The sequence below is a fragment of the Corylus avellana genome, chromosome 1 (genome assembly GCF_965113065.1).
Source record: "Corylus avellana chromosome 1, dhCorAvel1.hap1.2, whole genome shotgun sequence".
In the NCBI taxonomy this organism is placed as follows: domain Eukaryota; kingdom Viridiplantae; phylum Streptophyta; class Magnoliopsida; order Fagales; family Betulaceae; genus Corylus; species Corylus avellana.
In genome coordinates, this window is record NC_142490.1 from 20,763,113 (window position 1) to 20,780,607 (window position 17,495).

Sequence of the window (17,495 nt, forward strand, 5' to 3'; positions counted from 1 at the left end):
AACCTTGTATTATAAACTATTAATCTCCAAAATGATAACCAATATAGTAGAAAATATACTTAATATATTTTGAAAACCATGATTTTAGACATAATTTTTTTTAAAAAAAAAATGAAATATGAACTAGTTCAAAATAAGTTGAATTAATTTATTACTTAATCATAAACAGTTTTTTTTTTTTTTTCTAAAAGTAATTTTATTGCAACAAAGAAATTAACAAGCTAGGAGACTACCCCATGTGCTTCTAAGTACTTTAAGAAATAAACATGTAAGAAAAGAAGAGAATGAACTCCAAGCACTCAAAATGGTAATAGCTAGGAAATTAGACTGGTGTTTGGTGTCAAAATGTGGTGTGGAAAAATGTTTGGTGTCAAAGCATGTGATTGATGTTCATAATTCTACAAGAAATTGGATTCTATTTTGGGGTCTGAATTTAAGGTACGATGCTCATGGAGTGTCGAAAATTTACCTCTGCAAAGACATGCTAGTATTGCTAACAACTTTGATGATAAACTTCTGGATTGTGAAAAAAATATAAATATAAATATTAAAAATATAAAAAATAAATAAATAAAAGATAAGGACAATTTGGGCCAGGTCATAAAATGGGTCCAAACTATATTTGTTGTTGGAGGGAGAACATTTTTATTCAACAAATATCCCACAATATTGAGGTGGCAATCAATCGTTTGATTTTTTATTTTTATTTTTTTAACAATGACAAGTAGCATTGTAAGGTCATTGTAGAATAAAAATGTTCCAGCATTACTCAAAATAGATAAAGGCGAAAATTTAGGCTATATACAAGAAATAAAGCCGGTGATCAGCTAGGTTGGGATCAAAAGAAGTTCATAGCATCCATCAGTAGGATGAACATTGTTTTTTCTGTTTTTCAAATGTTGTTGGGTGGGGGTCACATTTGAAAAACAATATCATCGATATAATGAGAAATTTTTTCCATCCAAATATTATTTATACTTTGTTTAACTCTTTAAATGTCACGGTCCGAATCAGTTTCCAAATCTATAGCATATTCCAACGAATCGCATCCCTGCCCAATACCTGGTCCATCAAAACTTTCTTAACTAGATAGTTGAAAAATCGCTTAATAGATAAATATCACAATTTATACGGAAATAATGAATATTTAAATCTAAGCAAACAATCACCAAATTATAAACAATCACATAACAAGATTTTGGTGATGAAGAGAAAACCTTTTAGAAAACAATCTAGAAGTAAAACCTCTCCGGGGCAGCCAAACCTAGGAAATCATTATCAAAAGATCTTCAGAGATTACAGACACTATGAACACTTACTTACAAACCAATGCAAGACCTTGACTCTGAAAGATCGACAAGCCTCCAACTCGTCTCCTCACTCACAATCTTCTTCAATGTGATTCTCCTTTACCAAACCCTTCCAATAGACTTCAATTGAGCACAATGAAACTAACACAAAATCCTCTATGAGGAATAATAAGGCTCACAACAATTGATCATTCAAGCACATCCTCTCACGAATTCTAGGGTTTTAAAATCCATACCTCTCTCTCTCTCTCTCTCTCTCTCTATATATATATATATATTAGTACATCAAACCCTAGACCTGGGCAACTAAAAACACGTTTTTGGGCATAATACGTACAGGGTGTCCGGACAGCCACTTGCGGAGAAGCAAAAACGATGTTTCTGTACATACCATCTGGATAGGGGAACTTGCCGTCTAGAGGGGGCCTTGTAGAGGAATGATTATGTTCTTTCGAGTTTCCACGTCCAGACATCTCAACACCATATTCGGACAGCCACTAGGAGAAAAGCTTTTCGGAATTCTTTGGAACTGTCGTTTGATCACCGAATCAACCCACAAGAATTAACAAACTCCCCCTTTGGCAATTCAGTAACAAAACCAATATGTCAAGCCATCCCTTCATCTCCCCATATCTACTCCCCTTTTTTGTCTTGGAATGACAAAAGGTCTTTATGTTTCCTGAAACACTTCACAAAATACATCAAGGCATATGTGGAATAGGAAGAACATAAACAAAACTTAGGATCATAGAAAAAAATGACGTAAAATGCAAGAACATGAAGAAACATAAACCAAACTTCCCCTCTAGGTGCATAAGACAAAAGAAAGAAAAGAAAACAACCAACTAAAACTCTTTTTGTCTTTTTGAAATTTTTAACAACAAAAAAAAAAATGCACACATAAAATTAAACAACACAAAAAAAAAAAAAAAAAAATCAATGCAAAATGAAAAATAGCATGCTCTAGGATATGCAAAGATATGCAAGAAAGTCAATCATAGGCATGTTATTGACTCACCTAACATAAGGTGAGTTCACTACCACTCCCCCTCAAAGGGTGAGTGTTTCATTCTTCCTAACCCACACTTGAGTTATCTTAGGTATAGGTTTATGGCCTTTTTCAAACTCATCTAACCTAGATAGCACTTCTCTCATCATTATGACCAAACCCTTACTTTCTGTCCTAGAATATGAATTTTCATTTATATGCACATGAGGTTTCAAATTAAAATAGTGCGGTCGAATGTGACCCACTTTTCCACAATGATGACATGTAGGGAAAAACCTTTGAGAAGGTAATTTCCTTGGAGGATGCACAACTCTAGGCTTAGGGCAAGATGCATGAGGCTTAATGGAATTTTTCTTACCATTCTTACCTTGACAAGTCGGAGCAACTGCTGGCTTTCCTTCAGTTGAAGATTCCTCTACTTTAACTGGTTTAACAAAAACAATCTCTGAAGTAGAGGCACAGTTAGAAGACAAAGAGGCACTTTTATCAGATCCTAAATCAAATCTGTCACTATAATGCTTCTGAACATGCAACATTTGATAAAGCTTTTCACTAAAAAATTTACTCAAGTCATTTCTAGTTTCAATCAGATCATTTGAAGAAATTTATTCTTAGCAATTAACACATGATTTTCATATTTAAGAGTATTGCAAACAGTATGTGAATCACTCAAGTTTTTCAACAAATTATCCTTTTCAAGTTCAAAATTTTTAACATCCTTAACAATTTTCAGGTTAGTATTTTTAAGCATAGAAAATCTTTTTCATCAAATTGTCAAAGGAGTTTTCAAGATCACTAACCCTATTTGATTCATTATCAAACACAGACTAACCATCAGATTGTTGAGAATCATCAGATTCATAGGATGCAACAAAAGCTACATAATTGGAATATTCATCTAAGACTTCCTCATCAGTGTCACTTAAGGAAATATTGAAGGCTTTTTGCACGTTAGGCTTATTACTCTTGAGGTTTCCACAATCCTTACAAACATGACCATAGCCAGAACACTTACAACATTTTGGACTTCGAGGGTCTCTTTCATTCCTATTCTGAGTACTCTCTTTTTGTTTTCCAAATCTCTTGGAAATTCTATGTTCATTCCTATAAAACCTTCTAGGTATCAAGGCAAGTTCCTCTTCATCTGATGAGTCCTCATCAGATACTCATCAAAGTTCTTCCTAAGAGTTCTAAGGGCAAGATCCTTATTTTTCCTAGGTTGAGGCAAAGAAAACTCCTAAGTCTAAAGGGCACCAACTAACTCTTCTAGCCTCATGGTATTAAGATCAATACATGACTCAATAGCGGTAACCTTCATTTTGAATCTTTTAGGGAGTGATCTCATAACTTTTCTAATAAGCTTAATGTCAGAAACTTTCTTTCCTGGATTTATCATGGAATTTCTAATTTCGTTAAGTTTACCAAAATACTCATTGAATGACTCATTCTATAACATTTTAATATCTTCAAACTGAGAAACTAACATTTGAAGTTTTGAAGTTTTAACAAGATTAGTTCCTTCATATGTAGTTTCTAGGTTCTCCCATGCATCTTTGGCACTATCACAATTTGAAATTCTAGAGAACTCAGTTTGTGAAATTGCCAAGCTTAGGGCATTCATAGCTTCGTCATTCGCCATACTAGTTTGTTTTTCAATAATAGACCATTCGTTTGTCTTCTTTTCTAGAACTTTAAATCCAAATTCAATGACATGCCAAACGTCTATGGAATTTAAGAAAAATCTCATACGGGACTTCCAATAGCCATAATTTGATCCATCAAAATTAGGCACAATGTTAAGAGTTTGAGTCATTTGAAACATGAAACACAGATCACACTCAAGAAATTAATCCTTCACAGAGTGAACCTTCTCTTATTCCAATTGAAAAATCGCTTAGCAGATAAATATCACAGTTTATGCGGAAATAACAAATATTTAAATCTAAGCAAACAATCACCAAATTATGAACAATCACACACCAGGATTTTGGTGACAAAGATGAAACCTTTTAGAAAACAATCTAAAAGTAAAACCTCTCCGAGATAGCCAAACTCAGGAAATCACTATTAAAAGATGTTCAGATATTATAGACACTAGGAACACTTACAAACTGATGCAAGACCTTGACTCTGAAAGATCGACAAGCCTTCAACTCGTCTCCTCGCACACAATCTTCTTCAACGTGATTCTCTTTTACTGGACCCTTCCAATAGACTTTAATTAAGCACAATGAAACTAACACAAAATCCTCTATGGGGAATAATAAGGCTCACAACAATTGATCACTCAAGCATAGCCTCTCACGAACTCTAGGGCTCTAAAATTCGTACCTCTCTCTTCTATATATATATATGAGAATAACTTTTATAGGGTCTTAGCACAAACCAAGGCCTTTGTGCCCTCCAGTAAGAAGGCGACACATCAGCGTGGAACACTATAACAAAAATATGGTGTTTCACCTAATCTTTTTTCTAAAATACCTAAAACAAAACACCTTCTAGAATAAACTTTTCATATTTTTCTCCAAAACCACCTCAACCACCAACCTGCCGCCGAAGACAACACTATATATATATATGAGAATAACTTTTATAGGGTCTTAGCACAAACCAAAGCCTTTGTGCCCTCCAGTAAGAAGGCGACACATCAGCGTGGAACACTATAACAAAAATATGGTGTTTCACCTAATCGTTTTTCTAAAATACCTAAAACAAAACACCTTCTAGAATAAACTTTTCATATTTTTCTCTAAAACCACCTCAACCACCAACCTGCCGCCGAAGACAACACCGGAGATGACACCGGCCGGTACAGAGAAAGCCGAAGATGACACCGTCTGGTACAGAAAACGCCAGGTAAGAACAGTGCTCTTCCTCCCTCTCTCTAGTGCCCCTCTCTCACTAGCGGCAACAGAGAAATAAAATTTCTCTACTGTCTATGCTCCCTCTCCCTCTCTCTCTCTCTCTCTCTCACTGGTGTATGAGAGAAAGGGAGCACAAGAGAAAAAATCTTTGTTGCCGTTAGTGAGAGAGAGAGAGGGGCACCGAACAGCGTCATCTCCGGCTTTCTCTGTACCAGCCGGCGTCATCTCTGGCGGTGTCTCCGGCAACAGGTTGGTGGCTATGATGGGTTTGGAGAAAAATATGAAAAATTTATTCTAGAAGGTGCTTTGTTTTAGGTATTCTAGAAAAAAGATTAGGTGGAACACCATATTTTTGTTACAGTATTCCACGCTGATGTGTCGCCTTCTTATTGGAGGGTACAAAAGCCTTGGTTAGTGCCAAGACCCTATAAAAGTTACCCTATATATATATATACCTGGGCCCACTAAAAACACGTTTTGGGGCATAATACGTACGGGGTGTCCGGACAGGGTAAATGGGTGTCCACACAGCCACTTACGGAGAAGCAAAACCGATGTTTCTGTACATACCGTCCAGACGGGGCCTTACGGAGGAGTGATTATGTACTTTCAGGTTTCCACGTCCAGACATCACAACACCATGTCTGGACGGCCATTGGGAGAAGAGCTTTTCGGAATTCTTTGGAATTGTCGTTCTGATCACTGAATGAGCCAACAAGAACTAACAATAGTGATTCCTTACTTTTCCATCTCCGTTACAAGTGCATTCCCAAACATAATCGCACTCATTGCATCTACCATTACCAACAATAACATTTATTCTAGGGGAAAATACATTGTACCCCCCTGAACTATCCACATATTTGCACTTTGACATCCAATATTTAAAAAGTGACACTTGACCCTCTCAAAGTTTAACACAGTGACAAAAAAAACGCATCCATTTATTTCGGCCGTCACTTTGGACGGAAACCTAGTCATGTGCATGGCACGTGACACTTTTCAACCAAAAGTTTGAAAATGCCCTCGGAGGGTAAAGTGTAAACATAAATTAATTCGAGGTGTAAAGTGTAAACATAAATTACTTCGAGGGGGCAAAGTCTAAACATAACAAAAATTAAAATAAATAAAATAAAAATTAAAAAACATTAAAAAAAAATTAAAAAGGTTTATTTAAAAAAATAAAAAGAAAAACTAAAGTAAAACAAAAAACTCGGGTTAATTACACTTTTAGTACTAAGGTTCTCACTTTTTTTTTTCTCACCTAGATTACAAATCGTATAACAGATGGTGACTAAGTTATGGGAAATGACCAAATTGGTACTTCCGTCACATTCTGTTAGCCCAAACTAACAGGCTGCCATGTGTCATCCCAAAAAATGCCACATGTCCTAAAAATATTTGGCGCCACATGTCGGAAAAAAATGCCAATTTGGCACAACATGTCCTAAAAAAATAAAAATAATTAAAAAAAAAATCAAAAAAGATAAACCCTTAAAAAACTAAAAAAATTATGGGTTGGCCAGTCCACCCAATTTTGTCCTTTGGGTGTGGTTTCGGCCACCCCCAGACCGTCCTTAGGGCCATCCTCATGCCACATATCCTACCTATTAAAATATATTAAAATATTATTTTTTATTTTAAAAATAAATAAAAATTAAAATAATATTATAATTTTTTTTCAATTTTTTTTATATGGCCCACATGGCATGAGAATTCTCCTAAGGCCATTCCTGGCCATTAACTGGAGGCCTCTACAGTCCAAAAGGACTGGAGAGGATCCAAATCCCCCTAGAGGTGGCTCAGCCAGTTTTTTTATGAACATGTAGCATTTTTTAGGGGTGACAAATGGCAGCCTATTAGTTTGGGCTAACAAAATGTGACGGAGGTACCAAGTTGGTCTTTTCCCATAACTCAGGTACCATCTGTGATACGATTTGTAACCTAGGTGAGAAATAAGTGTGAACCTTAATACTAAAAAGGTAATTAACCCGAATTTTTTGTTTTAGTTTACTTTTTCTTTCTATTTTTTCAAATAAGTTTTTTAAAAAAAAATAAAAAATAAAAAAAAATTTGGTTTTTTGTTTTTTATGTTTACACTTTACCCCCTCGAAGTAATTTATGTTTACACTTTACCCTCCCGAAATAATTTATGTTTACACTTTACCCCGAGGGCATTTTCGAACTTTTTGGTTGAAAAGTGTCACGTGCCACGCTCATGACTAAGTTTCCATCCAAAGTGACAGCCAAAATAAACAGATGGATTTTTTTGTCATTATGTTAAACTTTGAGGGGGTCAAGTGTCACTTTTTAAACATTGGACGTCAAAGTGCAAATGGGTGGATAATTTAGGAGGTAAAATGTATTTTCCCCTTTATTCTATATATCTGATAATTTATCTGCCATCGATCAGTGATTTGCTCCTAGAAACTAACTAGAGAGAAAACGAAAGACAGACCAAAGATTTAAGATTGTTACTCTAAAGGTTTCATACTTTCATGTAAACAAAACATTAGAAAACAATTAAAGAGTTCAAAACCCAAAATAAATAAATAAATAATTAAAAAAAAAAAAAAAAAAAAAAAAAAAACTTCACCCATAGATGACTATTGAAAACAAATCTAAAGAGAAGGCAAACAAAAACAGCCACAGAGCCTGACCATCACCAGACTTACCATTGTATTATTAAAAAAAATGGAAGAGTTGGGGGAGGAGGGGAACTCTTCCCTCCTCCTGGAATGATTCTTTGGCAACTAGGGTTTTTGGCAAAAAGAGAATTTAAAAGCTTGAACTTTTTCTCCTAATCTAATATTATTTTAAACGCATTATGTCGGTCAGTGTAATAAATAGGTGTGAAAATTGAAAAGTATCATTACTTTTCTCCTAATTGAATTATTGATCCTAGCTAATCTTATTCATATCAACGGGCTAAGTCGCTAAAGCATGTAACAAAATACTACTCGGGGAGCTCCTTCTTGGATTCTAATTTGGGGCGATACCCTTCTTATGCTTGGCGTAGCATATGAAAATCACAGAATATTCTAGTTGAGGGGCCCATGTGGCAAGTGGGTGATAGAAAATCTATTAAGATTTGGGAGGACTGTTCGCTCCCTTCAGGCAGACTTCACATGCCCGACTCTAAGACTTCAAACAATGCTCGGGTATGTAGCTTGATTGACTAGGATAGCAGATGTTGGAATGTCTAGAAACTGCAGAAAAAAATCTTGGATATGTTGGAGAAAAACATCTGCAATCTAGCTATATATCCTGGAAGTCAGCCGGATTATATGGTATGGGAAAGAACAAAGAACGGCGATTTCACAGTTCGTAGTGCTTACAACATAAAAAATTAAAAAAAATAAAAAAAAGTTGCAATGGAGAGGGAGAAGGGATCCTGTTCGTACCTACTGACTAGCATTACTCTCTGGAAAACCATATGGAATGCAAGGGGAACAAAAGCACTCCAGATGTTTCTTTGGAAGGCTTGCCAGAACATTCTTCCCACAAAGGCAAATCTGCACTAGCGGCATTGTGTTTTTGACCCTCTATGCCCAGTTTGTGGGTTACATGATGAAATGTTGGGTGTTGTGTTAATTTATATTAACTCACAAGTGCACGAATCGATTGTAGAAACCGGGTTTGCAAGTGCGAGGTCAATCCCACAGAGAATTGTATTCTTGAAAGAGAAATTGAAATCTAAACTAATTAAATCCTAACCTAGTTCCAAAAGGGTTTTGAATTTGGTTTTCAAAATTAAAAGACTAAACATAAACTAAATAAACTAAGTAAATCAATAGATAAAGGCACTACGGATGCGGAATCTACACTCACCAAATCATAACAACATACTTCATGTTCATCAATATTAATCCAAAGTTCTCATAATTTAAATTTTAGATATATTTTACTATGCTTCAAAAAATTAATCAAAATCATCCCATGTATCCATTCATTGCATAAATCACAAAAGGAATCCAAATTTAATTGAAACACCAAATGAATCCAAAGAACAAATCACAAGGGATATCCAATTTTTAGGCATATAAAACCAAGCAATCAATCATGTCAAATTATCCTAAATCATCAAGTGTATTCTTGAATCACAAGAAGATATCCAAGATTCATTCAACACAATTGAAAATAAGTAAAACAATTGAAATATAAAACCAATAAAATTGGAATAATAAAGACTTACAATAAAGCGATGTTGTTCTTCATCGATAAGTTTCATCCCCAACCTTAGTTGAGAATTTAGCGCCACATGACTATGAAACTAAAACCTAAACCAAAAGAAAAACTAAACTAAAAATAAAAGCTGTGGATTACATTCTATCTCCAAAATTGTCTCCCAAAACTAGTCTCCCCTTTCTTGAATGCAAAGAGGTCTATTTATAGGCTATGGAAAGTCCTAGAAGCCCTAGTAAACCTAGATAATTTGGAGGTCTGTCTCCCAGTCCAAATAGAAATCTGAAATCGGAATAGGATTCGTCCAGATTTGTACCCTTTTATTGCAGGACGATTTTTGCGTAGTAAACATCCGAATTAGGAAAGTCATATTTCACAATGAATTGTATTATTTTGAGTTAGATTTTCAATGCCGCTAAAATCACCTCAATCCAATATTTGAACGGAAAGTTATAGTCCAAATACTAAGACATGTGCAGAATCTGAATTTGAATCCAATCCAATTTTGACTCCAATTAAAGAAATTTTGATTTAATCCTTTCCTTGATTGGGTTAAACACTTAACCACATCATCTAGGTCTTCTCAAAGTGTGATTTCTTCCAAACTTTGCATATTTCCCTTTAAAGATGCAATTTCTCTTCAACAACCTACAAAACATTTAAAAACACAAAAATAAAACAAGACATTAGATAACGACACGGCTAAAGGATTAACTTGGGTTCAAATATGTAATATTTGGCACTTATCAGTAAGTGTAATGATGGGCAAATCAATTAACTAGTAATTGACCCTATGGTTCGTCTCCCAACCCTATCCCTCATGGGACAAGACTCAGGGATTTCAACATTTCTCATCGAAACGAGAAAATCTCAGGGGAAGACTTTACTAAAACTATAGGAAATACAGAGCAGTAATAAATCATCACACAATTATACACTAGAGTAACCAAATTCCTCATAACATAGAAATATTCCTCAAATGTAAGAGTCATCAGACCGTCATCAAAATAGGATTACAATCCATAATCATAATGTCATAACATTGTTCCAACAAAAGATCAACAGATCAAATCCTAGATCTAAGCTTAAATAGGGCTAACGAGATTAAAATCTCGATCATATCATCATGGGAAGTTCCTCCATCCTTCTACATAGACTTCAACCAAACCGGGTCCATGTCCTCAAAAATGACCCGAATCAAGTCCTGTGCTATCACCCAAGTCGACTCTATGGCATCATCTTCTAGGATAGCTCAAACCCGCAAATATTCGTAATGATAGGGAAAAACATAAATAAAAAAGGGTGTAAGTCTAAGACTTAGTGAATATTAACGCAAATAATGCGCATGTCAGTTTAGTAATGAATTCTATTTTTATAAAGCAAGAAACAATTCCATATGACAATTTTTATCAGGAATGTGATATATATATATATATATATATATATATATATATATATATATATATATATATATAGAGAGAGAGAGAGAGAGAGAGAGAGAGAGAGAGAGAGAGAGTCATAGTTCAACAGTATGCTCTACCCAAGATATTATCCATTCTCAACAACAGGGTTGGAGCTATCCCAAGAGACCTGTAATACAATGCCGGTGCCCCAACTATTGTACGCTACAGTATATAACACTAGTGGCATGACCGAGTTCGACCTCAGGTGGCCCACACCGCTAATGATGTCCGTCCTATAGTAACCTAGCCATTTGGGAATGGCTGCACCAGGTCACAAAACCATTAGATCCAAAGCCCACATAACACCCATACATTTGACCATAAAGCTAACATGTATAGTAAACACATGGCCATTATACCGCACGTATTGGTGTACCATATCATACGATGTAAATTATCTTGTTTGTATTTTATATGCATGCTTTTACAAGTCTCACTTTCTTAACATATTTAGCACAATGTTTTTCTCAAAAATACTAGAGTTCATGTGCAGCAAGTATAAATTGTGAGAGTTGCAAATATGCATATTTTTTTTGTACACAAAATAGTCGTGCAATGCATGAAAAATAACAATGAGCATTGTGTGAGTTAAAACTCACATGAGTCGTATAACGTCTCCGAGTATTCCAAATGATCCGGGAATCTGTGAAAAACCTTCTATTAGTCCTATTTCTATCAAAACAACTCTAAAACAAGAAAATATGAGCTATCGGAAGGCTAGTTGAAATAAAGTCCCTTGTCACACTCTGGGACGTACATCCGAGAACGGGACTGTACGTCCTCTATGATACTCCGGACCATACATCCGCTTCGAGGTTTTCAGGGAGAACCTCATTTTGTCCAGTCGTCCTTCTATACTCTAGAACCAAATTCTAAGGCTATCAAAGGGCTTCCTAAGGTCTTTTGACTCAAAACAACGTCTTCAAGCAAACAAAATCATTATAAGTCAAGACAACGCTATTCTAAACAAGATTTAAAGCATAATCTAGGTAAAGCTAGACTATCAACTCAAAAAACAACTAAGACAACATTTGAGCAGCATAACGACACAAAAACGAGTTAGGCTTAAGAGCGTTACCTCCTTGAAGTGAAACTTCAAAAACTTCCCTTCTGTTAGCACCAAACACTCACAAAACCTCACAAAACACTCACAAATGTTTCTGGCAGCCTAGGGGCAAGAGAGAAGTGTGAAACTGAAGGGAGTAGAGGGGTATTTATAGCTGAGGGGCGCTACCAACTCTCCAAAAAAGCAGCGAACGTCCGCCAACCCTAGCGTACGTCCAGTACTATTTACACAGTGGTCCAAAGGATGCCTCGTACGTCCAGGTATTATCCAAAGGGTATTCCAAAAAGTAGCATACGTCTGTGTGGTCCCACGGACGTCTGTGTACTATTTGCAGAGCCTACGTACAGTGGTCTCCCCGCGTATGTCCAAACTACAAGCAGAAGCATACATCCGGTCCAAAAGTCCAAATTACCCTTCTAGTGTCCTTAGTAACCCAAAGCCCAAATTAACCCCCTAACTGAGTTACCTAAGCTTAGTTAATTATTTGGGTCACTACAGTGGGGCATATTCTATGGCATTGTCAATCGGCTAAGGACGTATGACTGGAGTGTACGAAAGCTTTGCAAGAATGTACAAGTGATGATACCACTTTTTAAGGAAGTTTTTGAAAGGCTATGGGAGAAGCTAGATGATACCACATTCCAACTTTTCATCACGGTAGCTCGTCTGATCTGGTTCAGAAGGAATAACATGGTTCATGGTGGAAACTTGTTAGCACCTGCAGCTGTTTTAAAACAAGCGCATGAACAAATTGCAAACTTTGAATGCGCCACAGCTTGTAGGCTAAAAGGCACGAATCACCCTGTGCCATCCAACAGAGAAGAGAGGTGGGAGAAGCCGCCGAAGAACGTGGTGAAAGTGAATTGGGATGCCTCCATCTTGAAAGAGCTAAACATGACGGGACCATGAGGGGACTGTGCAGGCTTCTTTTTGTACTTATAAACCTGCTACACTGGAACCATCGCCTGCAGAGGCCATGGCGGCTTAGTATGCAATGGAGGTTTGTAGGAAGATGGGAGTGCGAAAAATCATTCTTGAAGGTGACGTGATGGAGGTGGTCCAAGCTCTGCGTCGTGAGAGTGTATGGAGGGGAAGCTATTGCATGTTTGTGGAACAACCAAAAGAAACCTGCACCAGCTCACGGGATGGAGTGTAAACCATTTCTTCAGACAAGCCAATGTAACTGCCTATAATTTAGCAAAATTTGCAATCTCCATTAAGGAGGAGAAACTATGGACAAGAGATTATCCCTCTTGCATCCATAGTAATGTATTTGCTAAGCAAGCTTTTGAATAATCAATGAGATGAGCATTTTCCTCGACAAAAAAAAAAAAAAAACAAAAAAACAAAACAAAACAAAATGTAACAAACAAACAAACAAATTCCTTTATATTAGCTCATAATCTTATATTTTTGTCCTAATTTATTTCTTCAACTATATTATTTAAAAACAATGATCAGTAGTTGAATCATATTATTGGAAATCAATTTACACAAAATATCATTGGTTACCATTTCTAGAAGATGATATACATAAAATGGTAAAATCCAAAATATTTAATTAAAAACAACGATGAAATTTAAATAATATTAAAAACTCATGTGCATCTTACATGTTATTAAAAAAAAAAAAAAAAGCCACATATCATTTTTATAAATTGACTGGGAGGAAGTTCCTCCAACCCAGTTTGGAGGAAAACTTTGCCCCCTCCATAATTAGGTTTTTAAAAAATAAAAATGCTATGTGTTCTTCCAATCCTAGGTGTATATTATTTTCTAAAAAATAAAAAAAAAGAAACTAGCCTTACTGGTCCCTTCACTACAAAAAAAAAAAAAAAGGATATTTTTTGACGTGGCAAACAGTAACTCATGTTTGCCACGTCAAAACATTTTGACGTGTCTAAGTAGACATGTCAAAAAAATATTGTTGAAGTGCTGCATTTTAACGCGTCAAAAGTTTTTGACGTGCTTTTTGGACACGTCAAAAGTTTTTGACGTGTCAAATTAACACATCAAAAGTTTTTGACGTGACTAACCAACACGTCAAAAAAAATTAACATTTGTAAATAATTAGGTAATTAACATATGTATTAAAAAATAATTAATTTTAATTGGCATAAAAAATTAAATTTGATTGGATAGGAAAATTAAGTTTATCATATTAGTATAAATTAATTGGTATATATGTATACGTATATATATCACATGCATGCCAATTAATATCACATGTGTATATATATATATATATATATATATATATATATATATGTGTGTGTGTGTGTGTGTGTGTGTGTGTGTGTGTTTGTTGTATATATATGCATAATCATTCTATATATTGTATACCAATATAATTATCACATGCATGCATATAATTCAACCATTTCATTAATTTTAATTTGAACATGATATTATCATGCATAAATCAGTCTAGTAATATTAATATGATAGTCATATTAATTTTTTTAAAATATATAAAAATACTGAATACATTTATTTTATAAGACCCGCAAACCTCACATGAACTCGACCAACACAAAATATATGGTTGGTGAGTGGATACATCTAATTATCTATACATCTAAAATATTAATTTATTTATTCTCTAATTAATTGTAATTGTGTTGTATGGATAACGTGTTATAGAAGAGGAAAAAATTATATAATAGAATAAATATAATTTTAATAGAAATTATATGATAGAGTAAATATAATTTTAATAGAAATATAATTTAATATATAATTTCAATAAAATTAAAATAAATATAATTTATAATATTTTAAATTATATAATATAATTAAATATAATTTTATATGTTTTTGACGTGTTGTAGTTAAAACGTCAAAACATTTTGACGTGTCTAACCAACGCGTGAAAAAAAAAAAAAAAAAAATTAACATTTGATTGTAATTAGGAAATAATTGATATAAAAAATATGTATTAAAAAACAATTAATTTTAACTGGCATAAAAAAATTAATTTTGATTGGATAGGAAAATTATAGTTTATCATATAGTATAAATTACTTGGTATATATGTATACATATATAGATACGTATATAGATCACATGCATTCCAATTAATATCACATGTATATATATATGTGTGTGTGTGTGTGTGTGTGTGTGTGTGTGTGTGTGTACATACATAATCATACTATTAATGTATACCAATTAATATCATATATATGATATTAATTATCCTATGCATGCATAATCATTCTATATATTGTATACCAATTAATATAATTATCACATGCATGCATATAAATCAACCATTTCATTAATTTTAATTTGAACATGATATTATCATGCATAAATCAGTCTAGTAATATTAATATGATAGTCATATTAATTTTTTAAAAATATATAAGATATACTGAATACATTTATTTTATAAGACCCGCAAACCTCACATGAACTCGGCCAACACAAAATATGTGGTCGGTGATTATATTATTGAGCCCACATTAAAAAATATATTTAATTATCTATACATCTAGAATATTAATTTATTTACTCTCTAATTAATTGTAATATAATAGAAATATAATTTATAATTATATTTAATTAATTTTATAATTTATAATTAGTTTTTTACGTGCCCCATGTCAAGAAGCTTCTTGACGTGTCCGTATTAACACGTCAAGAAGCTTCCTCGGGAAGGCGCATCCAACTGCACCTTCCCATTAGCTCGCTTTTCCTTTTTCTTTTTTTTTTTTTCTTTCTTTTTCCTTCTTCCCTCTCTTTTTCCTTCTTCCCTCTCTTTCTTTCTCTCCCCCGCACAACCCCACCTGCAAATCCTCCGCCATTTTTTTTTCTCCATCGATCAGCCTGGCCGATCACCTCTGCAGCATTTCTCTCACCCACGTCCTCTCAATCAGCCCAGCCGTTCTCTCTCGGTGGTTCTCTCTCTCGCCGGCGCACGTCATCGCCGCTGCTCCCTCCGGCGACCACGACCTCAAGCTCCGAAGGCCCTCTCACATGTTCTCCGACTCGAAAATCAAGTATATATATATATATATACTAATTTATGTATTTATTTATTAGATAATTAAATAAATTATATAAATATGTAATTTATAGTGTATATTATTATATATTGTTGATGTAGCTAATTAATTTATTTGCTTAAGAATATGCTTTGTAATATTACTTGTTTGACAAATATGTTTTGTATATGGTAAGAATATTGTTTAATGTATTTGCATGCATCACTACAAGAATAAATTTTTTTGGTCACGAACCATCAGGAACGTGTATATGGTTTTAACACATTACTAAAGTGTAGTAACGTGTATGTGGTAACATGTTTGACGTGTTGTAAAATTGGTCGTGAGTATTTAAACTTTTGTAACGTGTCAGAGTCTCACACGTGGTAACGTGTCAGAAAATAATACATTACAATTTAATTGTAACGTGCCACTTCTAACACGTTACCATGCATGGCAACGTGTCAGCATATTTTGCCACGTTACCATGCATGGTAACGTGGTAGAGCTTAGCACGTTACCAAAGTTGACAAGAAAATTTTTTTTCTTTTTTCTAATTTTCTCCGGTCATTATACTAGAATTTTCATCGCGTAGCACTTGATATACGAGTTATATACAATGACAATCCAATAATCTAACCCAAAATCAATTAGATATATAATCACAATGTTACGAGCCTGAGTAATAGATCCAACGTTTACAAGTCCTTGTTACAACTCCAACAAGGACTTGGAAATCCTATTTATTTAAGAACTACGACACTTAACAAGAAATAGGGAAAAATAACAATCATATGGAAACAATAAAGATTACTCTTAACCAATTTAAGAGACAAGGCAGAGACTACTAATAGATTACTAATAGACCTAGGATTGTAACATTCCTCCCTCCTTGGAAGTGTCCTTGTCCTCAAGGACAAAATTTGAGAATCGAGAAATGAAGTCATCCTTGTTTTCCCATGAAGCATCCGCAGGGGAAAATCCCACCCAGTGGACTAGAATCTCCACTACACCCTTGCGCACCCTCTGCTCTAGGACAGATTGAGGCTGGATTGGTGAATCAGGAACAACAGGCAGCTCAATCTCTGTAGGTTCTGCAGTACCCACATGTTGCTTAAGGACTGAAATGTGGAAAACAGGATGTAACTTAGAATCTTTGGGCAAATCGAGCAGGTAAGCAACGGATCCAATTTTTTTTAGAATTTTAAAAGGACCATAATATTTAGCAGAAAGCTTGACATTGCTTCGAAACTCCACAGAAGACTGACGATAGGGCTGAAGTTTTAGATAAACCCAATCTCCTACATTAAATTGCTTCTCTTTGTGATGCTTGTTGTAAATTTGGGACATCCGATTCTGAGCTTGTATCAGCCTGTTACGTGCTTACCTTACGTCTCCACCAATTTTTTTTCAACAGCTTCTACTAGTGTCGTGCCCTTTACATATGATAATAAAGTGGGAGGAGGTCGTCCATATACCAACTCAAAGGGAGTAAGATTATGGGCTGAATGGGTACTAGTGTTATAGCAAAATTCAACCCAAGGAAGCCAAGTAACCCATTCCTTAGGCTGCGAGCTTGTTAACATCGCAAGTACATCTCGACTGTGCG

The 17,495-nt window shown here is 34.7% G+C and overlaps 1 protein-coding gene across 1 annotated transcript; it reads right to left on the reverse strand.

Annotated features, from left to right (window-relative positions):
• Nucleotides 1-16,753: 16,753 nt before the first annotated feature.
• LOC148588100 (uncharacterized) lies at nt 16,754-17,236 on the reverse strand. The gene has a single exon (XM_088514066.1). The coding sequence runs from the start codon at nt 17,234-17,236 to the stop codon at nt 16,754-16,756; it is 483 nt and encodes a 160-aa protein (XP_088370192.1).
• Between the last annotated feature and the right edge of the window lie 259 nt (nt 17,237-17,495).